General features: G+C 46.0%; 1 protein-coding gene across 8 annotated transcripts in view; it reads left to right on the forward strand.

Annotated features, from left to right (window-relative positions):
• Window positions 1-16,139, forward strand: part of TOM1L2 (target of myb1 like 2 membrane trafficking protein) — a 126,525-nt gene that overhangs the window by 56,709 nt on the left and 53,677 nt on the right. For all 8 annotated transcript variants that reach the window (XM_017514848.2, XM_037733589.1, XM_017514849.2 and 5 more), the window contains exon 2: window positions 10,045-10,129. In XM_017514848.2, coding sequence (XP_017370337.1) covers window positions 10,045-10,129 — 85 coding nt within the window. The remainder of the gene's footprint in view (window positions 1-10,044; window positions 10,130-16,139) is intronic.

Here is a 16,139-nt window from a genome sequence, read left to right on the forward strand (position 1 = left end):
TTTTTTTTGGTGAAAGGAATGAGAACCGTTTCCTTGAAGACTTGAGACCAGTGGTTCAGTGGTAGCTTTGAGGGCAGGAAACTGCCCGTAGGGAGTTTGCAACAACACCGTGGCCCCTCCTCCCCCATGCCCCACTTCCTGGGGTCCAGGAAATGTGGACTTATGGGGAATCTTTTTACTAGATGGTCTCTAAGACCTCTTGGAGTTTTAACATTTGGATTCTTGAGGAAATTGTGGCATGGCTGCCCCTTTTCCCTACAGGTGAGGCAAGCCAAGTCTGGGGCTTTTTTCTGGAAGCATGGAGGTCTCCCTGGCTCAGTAACCCAGAAATCCAAAAAGCTAGAGCTCCCAGGGTATTGAATCTGGTGGGTGTAACTTGTGGATGGCTGTTTACCTGTAGGTGGCAGTGGTGACACAGGAATGGGAGCGGAGGGGGGCGCAAGGGGAGGGCACTGGCAGAGCTCCTTTCAGAAGAGCTGTAATAAGGATAGAAGTAACAGCAAGGAAAGGTCCTCTGTATTAGAGGCTCTGTCAGGTGTTTTCTGTATTATTTAGTCTCCTCTAACGGCCACTGTGTGAGAGAGTGCTATTGTTGCGGCATTTTACAGCAGTCCAAAAGGCTTAGAGAGGTCAGGTTATTGCCTGCAGTTACACTGTAATTGGTAGAACTAGGACTCACCAGAATCTGAGTTCACACCCCGTGTTCCTGGACTTCATTATGATGCACATTTTTCCTGCATTGGGGGAGAACCAGGGACAGCTGGGAACCCAGCTGTCATCTCACCAGACTGCCTAGTGCCTGTCACCTGGGGAACTCAGAAGGGTTTATATTCATCATTCTACTTCTAAAGGGCCCTCATCAGCATAAGGTCAGGCTTTCTTGGCATGAAGATACCCTGCCTCCAAGCAGCTTCCAGTTTAGGTTGGGGGCCAAGAAGGTACTTATGGCTGATGAAGCCGGTAAGATTTGAAAAAGTTCTCAGAACAACATTAGATTTTGTCTTGAAAGCTCAGTCCTTGCATGGACTGTACCATCAGGTGCTGGAGCCCATCAGAGGGCCTCTCTTGTTGGCAGTAGCAAAGAAGGCTCTGGAGAGGATGTTGGATGGGAGTTAAAGATGGGCAGATAGGCTGGAGAGAAGGCTTTCCAGACTGCAGAAGCCTGAGGTGACTTTCTCAGGGCTTGCAAAGACCTGGGGATCCTGATGTGGTTCCTGTTTTCACCCTCTTGCAGATACCCAACTTTTCTGTGGAATGAGGACTCAGAAGGGTCTTCTCTTCAGCTTTGTTTGCTCTCATGGTGTGTGACTGTGTTTTGTAAAAGTATATGTGGGTGCAACGATGCTGGCTTTCTTCTATTCAACATGGCATTGGAAACTGTAGCCAGAGCAGTTAGGGAAGAAAAAGAAATAAAAGGCATCTAAATGGGAAAGGAAGAAGTAAAATTATCTCTGTTCCCTGATGACATGACTTTACATGTAGAAAACCGTAAAGATACAACCAAAAAAACTGCTACAGTGAATAACATACATTTACCAAACTGCAGGATATAAAATCAACATTCAAAAATCAGTTTGTGTTTCTATTAATATATTTTAACAATGAACAATCTGAAAAGAAAACAATTCCATTTACAATAGCATCTAAAAGAATAAAATACCTAGGAATTAACCAAGGTAGCAAAAAATGGTGCACTGAAAACTATAAAACATTGCTGAAGGAAATTAAGACACGACTATATGGAAAAACATCCTGTGTCCATAGACGGGAAGACAATTTATTTTTAAGACAGACTCACTCTGTTGCCCAGGCTGGAGTGCAGTAGCACAATTATGGCTCACTGCAGCCTTGATCTCCTGGGTTCAAGTGATCCTCCTGCCTTAGCTTCCTGGGTAGGTGAAACGACAGGCATGAACCACCAGTCCTGGCTAATTTTTAAATTTTTTGTAGAGACAGGGTCTCCTTATGTTGCCCAGACTGTTCTTAAACTCCTGAGCTCAAGCAATCTTCCTGCCTCAACCTCTCAAAGTAATAGGATTTATAGGCACGAGCTACCATGCCTGGCCTAGAAAACTAATTTTTTTTTTTTTTTTTTTTTGAGACGGAGTTTCGCTCTTGTTGCCCAGGCTGGAGTGCAATGGCGCGATCTCGGCTCACCGCAACCTCCGCCTCCCGGGTTCAGGCAATTCTCCTGCCTCAGCCTCCTGAGTAGCTGGGATTACAGGCACGTGCCACCATGCCCAGCTAATTTTTTGTAGTTTTAGTAGAGACGGGGTTTCACCATGTTGACCATGATGGTCTCGATCTCTTGACCTCGTGATCCACCCGCCTCGGCTTCCCAAAGTGCTGGGATTACAGGCTTGAGCCACCGCGCCCGGCCCCCCTTTTTTTTTTTTAATGGAGTCTCACACTGTCGCCCGGCTGGAGTGCAGTGGTGCAATCTCAGCTCAGATTTTTTTCAAGAATCACTCGAACCTCCCAGGTTTCAAGAATCACTTGAACCTCCGAGGTTCAAGTGATTCTCCTGCCTCAGCCTCCCAAGTAGCTGGGATACAGGCACCCGCCACCACGTCCGGCTAATTTTTTGTATTTTTAGTAGAGACATGGTTTCACTATGTTAGCCAGGCTGGTCTCGAATGCCTGACCTCATGACCCACCTGCCTTGGCCTCCCAAAGTTCTGGGATTACAGATATGAGCCGCCACGCCCAGCCTAGAAACTAATATTTTTAAGATGACAATACTACCTAAAGTGATCTACAGATATAATGAAATCCCAATTAAAATTGCAATGAGCCTGGTATGGTGGCTCACACCTGTAATCCCAGCACTTTGGGAGGCTGAGGCAGGCGGATCACCTGAGGTCAGGAGTTCGAGACCCAGGCTGACCAACATGAAGAAACCCCATCTCTACCAAAAATACAATATTGAGCTGGGTAGGGTGGCACATGCCTGTGATCCCAGCGACTTGGGAGGCTGAGACAGGGAATCGCTTGAACCCAGGAGGAGGAGGTTGCAGTGAGCCAAGATTGCACCGTTGCACTCCAGCCTGGGCAACAAGAACAAAACTCTGTCTCAAAAAAAAAAAAAAATTGCAATGAAGCCAGGCATGGTGGCAGGCACATATATTCCCAGCTACTTGGGAAGTTACGGTGGGAGGATTGCTTGAGCCCAGGAGTTTGAGTCCAGCCTAGGCGACATAGCAAGACCCTGTCTCTGAAAAAAGAAAAAAGACCAATGGCATTTTTTTTCAGAAATAGAAAATCCATCCTAAAATTCACATGAAATCTCAAGGGACCCTAAATAGCCAAACAACCTTTATTATTTATCTTTTTATTTTTATTTTTATTTTTTTGAAATGGAGTCTCATTCTGTCACCCAAGCTGGAGTGCAGTGGCGTGATTTTGGTTCATCGCAACCTCTGCCTCCCGGGTTCAAGCCATTCTCCTGCCTCAGCCTCCCAAGCAGCTGGGTCAACAGGTGCGCACCACCACACCTGGCTAATTTTTGTATTTTTAATAGAGACAGGGTTTCACTGTGTTGACCAGGCTGGTCTCAAACTCCCGACCTTATGTGATCCACCTGCCTTGGCCTCCCAAAATGGTGGAATTACAGGTGTGAGCCACTGTGCCTGGCCCCAAACAACTTTTAAAAAGAACAAAGTTGGAGGACTCACACTTTCTGATTTCAAAACTTACTGCAAAACTACAGTAATCACAACAATGTGGTATTGGAATAAGGAAAGACATATGGACCAATGGAATAAAATAGAGAACTCAGAAATAAACTCTCCCATATATGGTCAATTGATTTTCAACAAGGGTGCCAAAACTATTTAGAGGGGAAAGGACAGTCTTTTCAACAAATGGTGCTGGGAAAACTGAATATCCACATGCAAAAGAATGAAGTTGGACCCTTATCTTATACCATATGCAAAAATGAACTCCAAACAGACCAAAGGCCTAAACATAAGAGGGAAGGGAAAACTATAAAAATCTTAAAAAGGGGAAATCATGGCCGGGCGTGGTGGCTCACGCTTGTAATCCAAGTACTCTGGAGGCCAAGGCGGGTGGATCACCTGAGGTCTGGAGTTCAAGACCACCCTGACCAACATGGTGAAACCCCGTCTTAAAAAAAAGAAAAAAATAATAAAAAAAAAAAATAAAAGGGGAAATCATGACATTGAATTTAGCAAAGATTTCTCAGATATGACACCAAAAGCACAGGCAACAAAAGAAAAAAATAGATAAATGGGACAATCCAAATTTAAACCTTTTGTGCATTAAAGGATACTATCAAGAGAGTGAAAAGACAACCATAAAATAGGAGGGATTAATATTCAAAATATAAAAAGAACTCTTACAACTTAATGACAGAAAAAACAAAACAAAACACTACTTAGTTTAAAAATGGGAGCAGGCATTGTGGCTCATGCCTGTAATCCTAGCACTTTGTGGGGGCCAAGGCCAGGATCACTTGAGGCCAGGAGCTCAAGACCAGCCTGGGTAACACTGCAAGACCCCCATGTCTACATAAGTTTTTTTTTTAAATTAGCTAGGTGTGGTGCTGCATGCCTGAAGTCCCAGCTACTTGGGAGGCTGAGGTGGGAGGATTGCTTGAGACCAGGACTTCAAGGTTGCAATGAGCTTGGTTGGTCCAAGCACTGTGATTGGTCCCCTGTACTCCATTCTAGGTCATAAAGTGAGATCCTGTTTCTTAAAAAAAGAGGGGGGAGCAAAAAAGTTTGAATAGATATGTCTCCAAAGAAAATCTACAAATGGCCAAAAAGCACATGAAAAAATGCTCAACATCAGTAGTCATTAGAGAAATACAAAACAAAACCACAATGAGATACCACTTCACACCCGGTAAGCCAGGATCCCACAGTTGGATTGCTGGTACCAATATTTGATCCTAGTTCTGTCTCTAAAGCCTGGGCATTTGCATGATATAGTCTCACCTGCTAGCAAAGCCTGAGTTTAGATCTGAAGTTAATAACTTGGAGGAATTCTGAAACTATCCCATCCTAACTCTCAATTCATGAAAGGATACCTTCACCACTATTTTAACAAAAGTGTAATACAACCCACACTTCTGCTGATACTGGGATAATAACGTAGAAGACCTCTGTACAAGCTGGAAGTGTCCTTGTTTTACTGGATGCAGCTATGGTGAAGTGACACTTGTTTTTTACGTAACATACTAGATAGAACTCACACATCCAAACAAAAGAAGCTATAATTTACAAGCAGTGACAGCACACTCCAAAAATATAGCCGTTGCTCAAAACATTTGTGCAACAGTCTTCTGTCTGCATCAAAAAGCCTCATTGTTTTATTTATTGCTCTTTTTAAATTTTTTAACCAAAAAGGATATATCCCTAACCTTTTCTCTTTATTCATCATACTTGGCACTCAAAGCCTTAGAGGCTTTTGACCACCCAGGTGCCTCCAGGTGCCCTGCCAAGCCACTGCTCTGAGAAAGCAACCCCACCCCCAGATAGTGAGAATCTGACTTCAGATGAATGCAATACACAGGCAGAGAACTGGTCAGGGGCTGGGAGGCTCTTGAGATTTGGAGAAATCTTAAGCAAATTAGTCCTCAGACAGCATCAGGCTGGCAGGTACAGATGCAGTATTTGATACTTGTCTACCAGATGGGGAAGGTGGAGGAGGAGAGGAAGGGATGAGAATGCATGTCAGCAATGGCTAAGAGCCAGATAGGCCCCAGAGATGCCTTACCCCTTCCCTGCCCTTTTCATGCATGTGGAAAAGAGAGTAAAAGTCATAAAGCCAGCAAGGAGCACACCTGGGCCTATCAGGGAGAAATCAGAGGGAGGGCAGGCAGAGCTGGGAAGAATGGGTGTGGTGGTAGGCACCATCAGTTTAGTCTAAAAGAAGAAAAGACTGAGGGCAGAGGCTCCAGGAAGGTTAACGGGGAGAATTTGATGTAGCCACTGAGACAGCAGTGTGCCCTGTCACCTTGTGGCTTATCCAGAGGCAGGATGAGCCCCAGGTATGCTGGAAGCCTGCAGCAATGAAATGGTGCCTGCCTCCTGCCCCTGCTCTTCCTGCAGCTGTCTCTGAACACCCCTCCTCTTCAAGGTGTCCACTCCCAGAAGAATGACTCACTACCTGGGTCACACACAGTAGGGGCATGTCTACAGCCATAAATCCGGCAGCCTCCTCTGGAGGAGACTCATCCTGACGGAAGCAGCTCTGCCTGCGGGCCTGGGCTTGCTACTCTTTTGAGCCAGGAAGGGGAGAGGCCAGCTGGCCAGGGGGTAGTCATCTCTCCCCTTCACAGAACTCAAGCTGTGGCATACTCTCATGGAGAAGAAAGTACAGAGATTGCACTTTGGTAGGGCCACAAAGGATACAGTCTTGGGAGGCTTAATAGAGGAAATATTAAATCAATAAAACCTTATTTCCAAGTTCGGTTTAGCAGCAGAATCCATTAACCTTATATTCACCCTCTCCTTTCCTCTTATAATACTGGGGAAGGGTTCAAAGGCATGATAACTTATCCTCAGGGTCAGCGCGTTCTATTCAATTACTGGGATTCGAGTTTTCAAGCTAAAAGATATATACTCATTTTGATTGTAAAGAACAAACCCAAAAAGAATGCTTCTTTCTTTTCATTTTGCAGAAAACGCCACACCAACACAACCATGGGTATTTAGCTCTGCTGAAACAGATGAGGGGAGTAAGGCTGAGAGAGGAGCTCAAATCAGTTCTGATTTTTCTCTTCATAAAAGAATTTCTAGCAAATCAAGAGCAAAGTTGGATCTGATTGCCTCTGGAACTAAGGCCACTCAATGTGGGCTTCCTCACTCAGTCTTGTCCCCAGGCCAGAGCAAAGCAAAACTCAGTCTCATTTATTTTGTCACCTAAATCGTCAAAACCTAAAATAAAACCTGGTGCAACTGCAGAAACACGGTGCTCTAGGGAGCAGTGGGGCAAGTCATTCCCACCAGCCAGCCCTCTGGATGGATAATTGTAAAGTGCTGACCTCTCTGGTGAGATACTAATGGTCAAGGGCTGGGCTGGGCAAGAGGCTGGGTAGGGCGGGCCAGGCTGGGCTGGACTGGACAGGGCAGGGCAGCCTGAGCTCGGATAATCAGATGCAGCTCCCATTAAACCTTCAGTGTGAGAGCAGCATAGCATCCTGATGCCGTTGCCATGGCATTTTCTCTCTCCTGGTGTCGGACCCAGGCCAGGATGCCCTGAAGCCTTGATGCTGACAGCAGTGATAGTGCTGGCTCTGAGCATGATTTTCTGCCCACCCACCCTCCTGTGCTCTCTGAAACCTAAGGCAGCCCTGTTTAGAAGAGCCTCGCAATCCAGTGGCTTGGCTTTTTGGCTGCCGCTTTCTACACTTTGATGTTAAATATAGTGACTTCAGAAGCAGCCAACACCAGAAGGCAAAAGAGGGCTGGTTTTAGCATTTTGCATTCAGCAACATCCTTTTAGTGAGAATGGAGAAGAAAACAGCCAGATCATCTACCTCCCCAATCATTAAGAGTGTCGGGGTTGGGTGCGGTGGCTCACGCCTGTAATCCCAACACTTTGGGAGGCTGAGGCAGGTGGATCATGAGGTCAAGAGATCGAGACCATCCTGGTCAACAGGGTGAAACCCCGTCTCTACTAAAAATACAAAAATTAACCAGGCATGGTGGCACATACCTGTAATCCCAGCTACTTGGGAGGCTGAGGTTGCAGTGAGCTGATATCACACCATTGCACTCCAGCCTATGCCATGGAGCGAGACTCTGTATCAAATAATGATAATAATAATCCCTGATTTCTACCCCATACCATTCAAAGTAGAACCTCTGAGGCATGAGGCTCAGGTATTGGCGTGCTCTAGCAGCTCCTAGGTCGTTCTCATGTGCAACCAGGGCTGAGATCCACAGCTTAGAGGAAGGGATGCTAACATGGTCATTCATCTGGTGTAAGTATTGCACTGCTGCCGAGTGCTGGGTACTGGGGACATAATGGAAGGCAAGACAGACCTAGTCCTTGCCCTCACAGAGCTCACAGCCCAGAGGGGGAAGGGAGTCAGGTGACCCTGGTTCTAGTCCTGTCTCTGCCACTGATGATCCTGAGCTCCTGTACTTTTTCCTTTTCTTCTGCAGGCCCTAAGTTTCCTGTCAAAGGATGTTACAGACCCAAATGATCTCTGATCCCCACTCTGCTACTTCCCAACTCAACAGTCCATTGACCTATGTATAATTTTTCTGTCTTTTTTGGTGGTTGTTTTAAAAATACACATAACATTCAATTTACCATTTTAACCATTAAAAAAAATTTTTTTTTTCGAGACAGAGTCTCTCTGTGTCACTCATATTGGAGTGCAGTGGTGCGATCTTGGCTCACCGAAACCTCCGCCTCCTGGGTTTGAGGGATTCTCCTGCCTCAGCCTCCCAAGTAGCTGGGACTACAGGCACATGCCCGGCTAATTTTTTGTATTTTTAGTAGACACAGGATTTCATAGTGTTAGCCAGCATGGTCTCGATCTCCTGCCCTTGTGATCTGCCTGCCTCAGCCTCCCAAAGTGCTGGGATTACAGATGTGAGCCACCGAACCTGCCCCCCCAAAATTTTTTTTTAAGAAACAGGGTCTTACTCTGTCACCTAGGCGGGAATGCAGTGGTGCAATCATATCTCACTGCAGCCTCAAACTCCTGGACTAGGCGCAAGCCACTATGCTCAGCTAATTTTTAAATATTTTGTAGAGACAGCATCTTGCTCTGTTGCCCAGGTTGTTCTCAAATCCTGGCTTCAAGCAACTCTCCTGCCTCAGCCTCCCAAAGTTCTGAGATTACAGGTGTGAGCCATCTCGCCTGGCCCATATTAACCATTTTAAAGTGTACAGTTCAGTGGCATTAAGCACGTTCACATTGTGTGCAACCATCAACACTATCCATCTCCAGAACTCTCATTTTCCCCAAACTGAAATTCTGTGTTCATTAAATAATAACTCCCCATTCCCCCTACACCCCCTCAACAGCCTCTGGCAACCACCATTCTACTTTCTCTCTCTAAATTTGACTACTCTATGTACCTCATATGAGTAGAATTGTCTAGTATTTGTCTTTGAGAATGGCGTATTTCACTGAGCGCAAGGCCCTCAAGGTTCAGCCATATTGTGCATGCAATAGGATTTCCTTCCTTTTTAAGACTGAATAATATTCCATTATATGTGTATCCAATTTGCTTATCCATTCATTAGTTGATGGCCACAGGCTGTTTACACCTTTTGGCTGTTGTGACTAATGCTGCTATGAACATGACTCTGTAAATATCTCCTCAAGGCCCTGCTTTTAATTCTTTTGGGTATATACTCAGAAGTGGAATTGCTAGATCATAGGGTAATTCTATGTTTTAACTACCATACTGTTTTCCACAGCAGCTGTACCATTTTACATTCCCACCAAAAGTGTAAAAGCGTTCCAATTTGTCTATATCCTTGCCAATACTTGTTATTTTCTATTTTTTGATAGCAGCCATCCTAATGGGTGTGAGGTGATACTGCAATTGATTTTTAATAATCCCAATAGCAAATGCCTGTATAGTACTGACTCTGTGCTAGGGTCTGTTCTAAGTGTTTCATGTATATCATCAGCCCATTTAATTTTCATAACAAATGTATCAGGTAAGTACTGTTGTTTTCACTAGCTTTGGCACCTAGAAGTTAAATCATTTGCTCAAGACCATACAACTAGTAAGTAACAGAGCCTGTATTTGACTCTACGGGCTCACAAACCTAACATCCTCATGTTTGGGGTGATTTTTGATGGCTTAGGCCTGTCATAAGCTTTTCAGTCTAGAGTTTGGTGAATGAAGAACCTAGTTATAACACCAGCCCTCAGGCCAGGACCTCTCCCCGGATGTTCTCTTGTGATAGCAGCACCCCTAGAACGGCTCTGTTGGCTCAGCCATCTGTTTGGGAGGAGAATGTGGTGGTTCTGGTCTCTTCCTATTTCCTGCCAAGGCTCGCTTATTCCAGGAGAAATGTAAACCCATTTTCTCTCTGATTTCACAGAAAAGGCAACAGATGGCTCCCTGCAAAGTGAGGATTGGACGTTGAATATGGAGATCTGTGATATCATCAATGAGACGGAGGAAGGGTACGTGTGCCCCCCCTCTCCTGGGAAGCCTCTCTCAGCTTTTAGGGGTCACTCAAAGCTTGTCAGGGCCTAAGGGTGGCAGGTTTCATTTTTCGTTTTGTTTTTAGTCTGTTTGCTTTGGCATTAATAAGCTGACACTGAATTATCTGTCCTTTTTGTCTTCATCCCTCCCCCACTTGCCCAATGGCAGTGCTGGAGGTAGAGCAGGGAAGACCTCTGTTAATCACCTGCTTTTAATCACAAGTGGAAATGAAGCTGCTTGATTACTTGGTTCCCAGTGGCCATTAGTCTCTGCGCCCGAATGTCACCTCTTCCCTCCCCTTCTCCCTGGCCTCTGCCTCTCCTTCGCAGCCTGTCTCTGCCCTGGTTTGCCAGGAGTCAGCACCACAGTGTCCGTGGAGGGAGGTCTAGGGCATGGAGCAGACACAGCTGGGAGTGGGAAAGTGACGTGAATGTACTTAGCCCACGTTGCCCCTCCTGCATTTCTGCACTGCTGGATGCATTCTTGTTATTATTTCCTGTATCTTCTTCTGCTTTATAGATGTACTCTGTTTGTACTTCTTCCAAATTGGTCTGTATTTAGCCCTACGTCCCTACCACGAACACTTGTTTTACTGTAACCATGCCCTCTTAAACAATTTTCAGAGTGGCAAGGAGGGCAGCTGGGACTCAGGCATCCCTGGGCTGGCATCTCAGCACTGTCACTCTAGCCTTGCCATGTGCAAACTGGGGACCAGCCCCTTGAGCTTGGTCCTGCTTTTATGCCACAAATATTTCTTGAGTGACTACCTTATACCAGGCCCTATTATAAATACTGAGGACACAGCAGTGAACAAGACAGACTCCTTCCACTTGGGGAGCTGCCAATCTAGAGTTGGGAGGCAGGCCGTAAACAAGATAATTAAACATATAACCTGTTCAGGTGAGGACAAGACTGTGGAAGGGAGATGGGAAGAGAGGAGGATGGGAAGAAAGGAGGCTGGTCATGACAATGACCCCTCGACAGCTTCTCTTTGAGCTCTTCAACCCCGCTAATCTTTCAGCTCCTTGAATTTTCCACGTTCCTGGTCCCAGCTTGAAATTCTCCACAAATTTGAGCAATACACAAAAATGTTGGCAACTCTTATTTTCCAGTGAATTGCTCAAACATCTCTATGGTTTGAGGGCAGGAAGCCCAGGAACCCCGAGAGCGTCCTCATTCTGAAGGGGCTAATGCCTTCTTTTTCAAACCCTCAGCTCCCAGAAGGCTGGTCACACACATCTTCCTCTTCAAGTGGCCCAAGCTCCTGTTGCTCCCTTTTTGAGTGAGAGCACCTCAGTGATTCCTGATAATATTCTCTCCTTGCCTTTGCTGTGAGGTGTCTCAAAACATCTTCCTACCTGGATGCACTGGCTCATGCCTGTAGTCCCAGCTATTCAGGAGGCTGAGGTGGGAGGATTGCTTGAGGCCAGGAGTTTGAGACCAGCCTAGAAAATGTAGTGAGACCCCATATCTTAAAAAAAAAAAATTCCTCCTAAGTGGGAGAAACTCCTACAAGTTGGACTGACAGTAGGTTACCCCACCTACACCTTTGTGCCTTCCCTGAAGGGCGTCTGACCTACTGTCCCTTCTGTTCCCATCACCTTTCTAAGTAGATCCTATCATTCACTGGATCTGTTTGAATCTCATTTTTCTAACTCCCTTCTCTCCTGAATTGAACAAGTCCTCTATTACATGATTTCATAAGCTGTGTTGTACTGATGCCCATCACAGTTTAAGCTTATAAATCTGTGGGACAGTTATTAGTGTCTGTCTTGCCCTGCAACCCCCATGAGGCTGTGAGCTCCAGGAGAATTTCCATCTGTTTTGCTCACCATTTCGTCCCTAGTACCTAGCACAATGCATGTGATTAGCTCTTGATAAATATGTGTTAAATAAATGAATAAATGAATGAAGTCTCTAAGGCACTCATAGTCTGATGAGGAATGCAGGCATAAAAACATAAGCGTAACACAGCATGATGAGTGCTGGGTGCGGGGAGGGAGAAAGAGAGAGAGAAGCTATATATAGCTACAGAGACTAGTGCAGTGGTAGTGGGCAGCCTTGGGACTTTGGGCAGCAAAGCCTTCTTGGAGGAGGTGACATCAGACTGGAGTCTTACAGGGTGCCAGGGTATTAGCCAGATGAGGCAGGTAGAGGAAGGGGAGGAAACGGAAACCCCAGGCTGAAGCAATCTTAGGTCACCACTCACTTGCTGTGCGACCCTGTGTGAGCTACTCATCTCTCTGTGTCTGTGTCTCATTTCCTCATTTATAAAATGGAATTGCCAATAATACCTGTCTCATAGGGTTGTTATAAGGATTAAAGGGGTAAATATATATGAAGTATCTGGCTATATAACTGTATCTTCATATCCTTACTATATATATGGATTTACTATTTCCCTTTAAAGATTTCCATTGCCCATGACTTTTGTCATCATTCACTTGGGTGTCAGTTATCTGCCCAGTCTTGGTGATGATCTCTGTGGATTCACTGCCCTTACCCTGTCTGCCATCTCTGAGCACTTGCCACGTGCCAGGCCCTGTGTCCAGCCATGCCATACGTCATCACAAGCAGCGCCCCCCAGCCCCAACAGCTCTATATGGTAATGACAGCCAGTTTCAGTGTTAAGGAAACTTAGGCCACGTAGTTTGGGCACTTGCCAAAGGCCTTGCAGCACAGCTCGGAAGGGCACTTGCAGGATGCGGGCACAGGCTCACCTGGCCGCAGCCGCTGAAGTGCTGCCTGTACGCCTTGTGTTTGTGCGGTGCTTTACCAATGGGAGGCTGTGGTCCTAGTGGGTGCAGATTGGTAAACTACCCAGAGGCCTCTCCTTAGCCTTTCCCTAATGTCCAGGGCTGAGGTCACCATCAGCCTGAGGAATGCTGGTGCTTAAGGCCTTGTGTGACAGTCCCTCAGACATTAACCAGGAGTGGCTGACTGAATAACCTACCTGGGACTGTTTTTATTTATTTTTTATTTATTTATTTTATTTTTTTGAGACAGAGTTTTGCTCTTGTCACCCAGGCTGGAGTGCAAAGGCGCGATCTCAGCTTACTGCAACCACCACTTTCCAGGCACAAGCAATTCTCCTGCCTCACCCTCTGTAGTAGCTGGGATTACAGGTGTGCACCACCACACCTGGCTAATAAGTGTATTTTTAGTAGAGACGGGGTTTCACCATGTTGGCCAGGCTGGTCTTGAACTCTTGACCTCAGGTAATCCGCCCACTTTGGCCTCCCAAAGTGCTGGAATTATAGGCTTGAGCCACAGTGCTCGGACTGGGACTGTTTTAGACTGTTTTCCTGGCCTCACCCCAGACCTGCCCAATTAAGGCACAGCTTGTGGATTTGGGAATTGCACTCCAGGTGACTCTGATGTGCAGCTCTCATGAGGACCCACTGACCTGGGTTATTTTCATGGCCATCTCTGGACCCTCCTCAGCCACAGAATCTTTGTCATGTTCTACCTTCTAAGCTGGAAAGGGCACAGAGGAGGAACTGAAGACATGCAATAGAGCAAGGTAATAACTAGGGAGGGGGTGTTCAGGGTGATGAAAGAGGGGCAGCAGTGTCCCCCTTGAGGGTGATGAGGTGAAAGCTTTTCCAGAGAGTAGTTCTGAAGGTGAAGGACAAAGAGATATAAAGGCCGTGGCTGGAGGCATGACAGGAAGCTTGTTTGGGGATCAGGAAAGAGTTCTTGTAAGTCTAGGGTCCAGGGAGACTTTGAGGAGCCTGATCGTGGCCCAGAGGCCAGATCATGAGGCTGTGAGCACTGCCTGAGGAGCCGGACTTTTCCCCTGAAGGCTGCTAGGGCTTGGTGCCATGTCAACACAGGCCACCGATTCTTCCCGATCCTTTCTTTCTGCTCCATCTGGCTCTTGACACACGCTTCTCTCTCTTCTCCTGGTTTCCAACTCCACACTATCTAATCTGCTGCAGCTTCTTGAAACTTTGTGATTCCTTTGACATGACTTTGATCCTTCTCTCTGAAGCTTCTCCCCCGGGGAGAGAGATAAATACTTGCTTTTGTGCTCACCCATCACTCTCAGCCAGTACTTCCCACAGCCTGTGGATGAATTTCCATTTTAAACCTCACCCAGGAGCCTGCTGACTGTCTGATTTCCCACCCCGTGGCCCCCACACCAGGAGAGCCCTGAATGTGCTGGTGCTCTGCCAGCCAGAAGTGATCGTGGCCCTCAGGTGCTCTTCCTATTTTCCCGTTCCATGGAAGTTCAAGAGGACAGAAGAGACACAGGACTGAGGGGTGTGGCGGCTGTGGGTCAGGGACAACAGTGATTTGGCAGAGCCTTGGAGAGAGGAAATCAGTCCATGCTCTTGGCCAGTAGCCACTGAATTTCATCAGCTCTCAGGCTACAAACAGCCCTCAACGCAGAGAGCTGGTTAAGTCCCATATTTGCAGAAATCAGCATCCCCTTTTGGAAATGGCAGCTGTACTGCAGACATACTTGGCTCTGGGCCCAGTCCCCATGGAGCCTTATGTCTCATCTGCCCTTTGACCCAGGGGCCAAGAATTCCTGCAAGGCAGCCATATGTCAAGCTGGGAATGGGAAACAGGTGATTCAGGGTATTTTAAAAATTTCTTCCAAAGCTTTGCTCCTTTCACCTTTTTTTAATTTTTATTTTTGAGATGCAATCTCATTCTGTCAACCTGGCTGGAGTGCAGTGGCATGATCTCGGCTCACTGCAATCTCCACTTCTCAGGTTCAAGTGATTCTCTTACCTTTGCCTCCAGAGTAGCAGGAATTACAAGCACATACCACCATGCCCAGCTAATTTTTTTGTATTTTTGTAGAGAAAGGGTTTCACCATGTTGCCCAGGCTGGTCTTGAACACATGACCTCAAGCGATCTACTTGCCTTGGCCTCCCAAAGTGCTGGGATTACAGGCATGAGCCACCATGCTTGGCCCACTTTCTCTTAAATTAAGCTGATTAGCAGAGCATCTATTCTTTCCCTTCCTCAACTTCCTCATATACATTTGAAGGGGCCCTTTCATTTGGTAAATAGAGTATAAATATTTTAAAACTGTAGGAATAGGAGATCCCTGACGTACAAACATTCAAGCTGGGAAATACCAGTGTATTGGCATATGGATTAGTGGAAGGCTGGAATCCATGTGTGATAGCAAAGGGCTGATCCACAGCCAGACTAAGGGCTTCCCAGGGCATAGGGTGATGGGTCAGCACAGGGACTTTGTGCCAGGGGCAGCTTCTAGACCCACAGCTTTGTTGAATCCTGAGTTAGAATAAATTAAATAATATGTTAGACATAAGACCTACTTGTAATATGTATACTTACAGGGCTGGCTGAGGATCCTAACTCTAAGGTATAACAGTAATTAAGGGAGAACTCACTCCAACTTCCATACAACTTCACTCCAACTTTTGGACATGGCCCATTTGTGAATTGAGTATTGCCTATAATTCTACAAGATTTTCTCTAGGGATCTACCTCAGATCTGTCACCTAAAAGCACAAAACTTGTTGGGTTTTAAGGAGACTCACTTAAGCTTTCTCTGGGAAAAAGAGTTCCATGGAATTTAGGAAGAGAGGGACATCCAGGCCTCACAAGTACCTGGCACTGTCTCTTCTGTGTCTCTCTTATGGTTTCTCTGGAAAAACTCTCTTCTATGTGCCCACACACCAGTGGGTTAGTTATGGTTTTGAATAAATAATACTTGCAAGTGACGCAGAATTCAAAAGGTCTGCAGAAAGGCAGTCCAGTGAAAAACCTCCCTCCCACCTTTGGTTCCCTTCCTTAGGGGCAGCCACAGTTACCAGGTTGTTGTAGCTCCTTCTAGAGATTCTCTTCCCTATGCTGGCTTGTGTGCTATGTATACTTCCCTTCTATAACTCAACTAATAGCAAACGTTGTACACTGTTATGCGAAGAACTTTGTGCACATGTCTTTGAGTTTGGTCCATATTGGTGCAAGAGTTTCTTTTTTTTTTTTTTTTTTTTTTTTTT

Source organism: Cebus imitator, unplaced genomic scaffold, assembly GCF_001604975.1.
Source record: "Cebus imitator isolate Cc_AM_T3 unplaced genomic scaffold, Cebus_imitator-1.0 Scaffold538, whole genome shotgun sequence".
Classification (NCBI taxonomy): Eukaryota; Metazoa; Chordata; class Mammalia; order Primates; family Cebidae; genus Cebus; species Cebus imitator.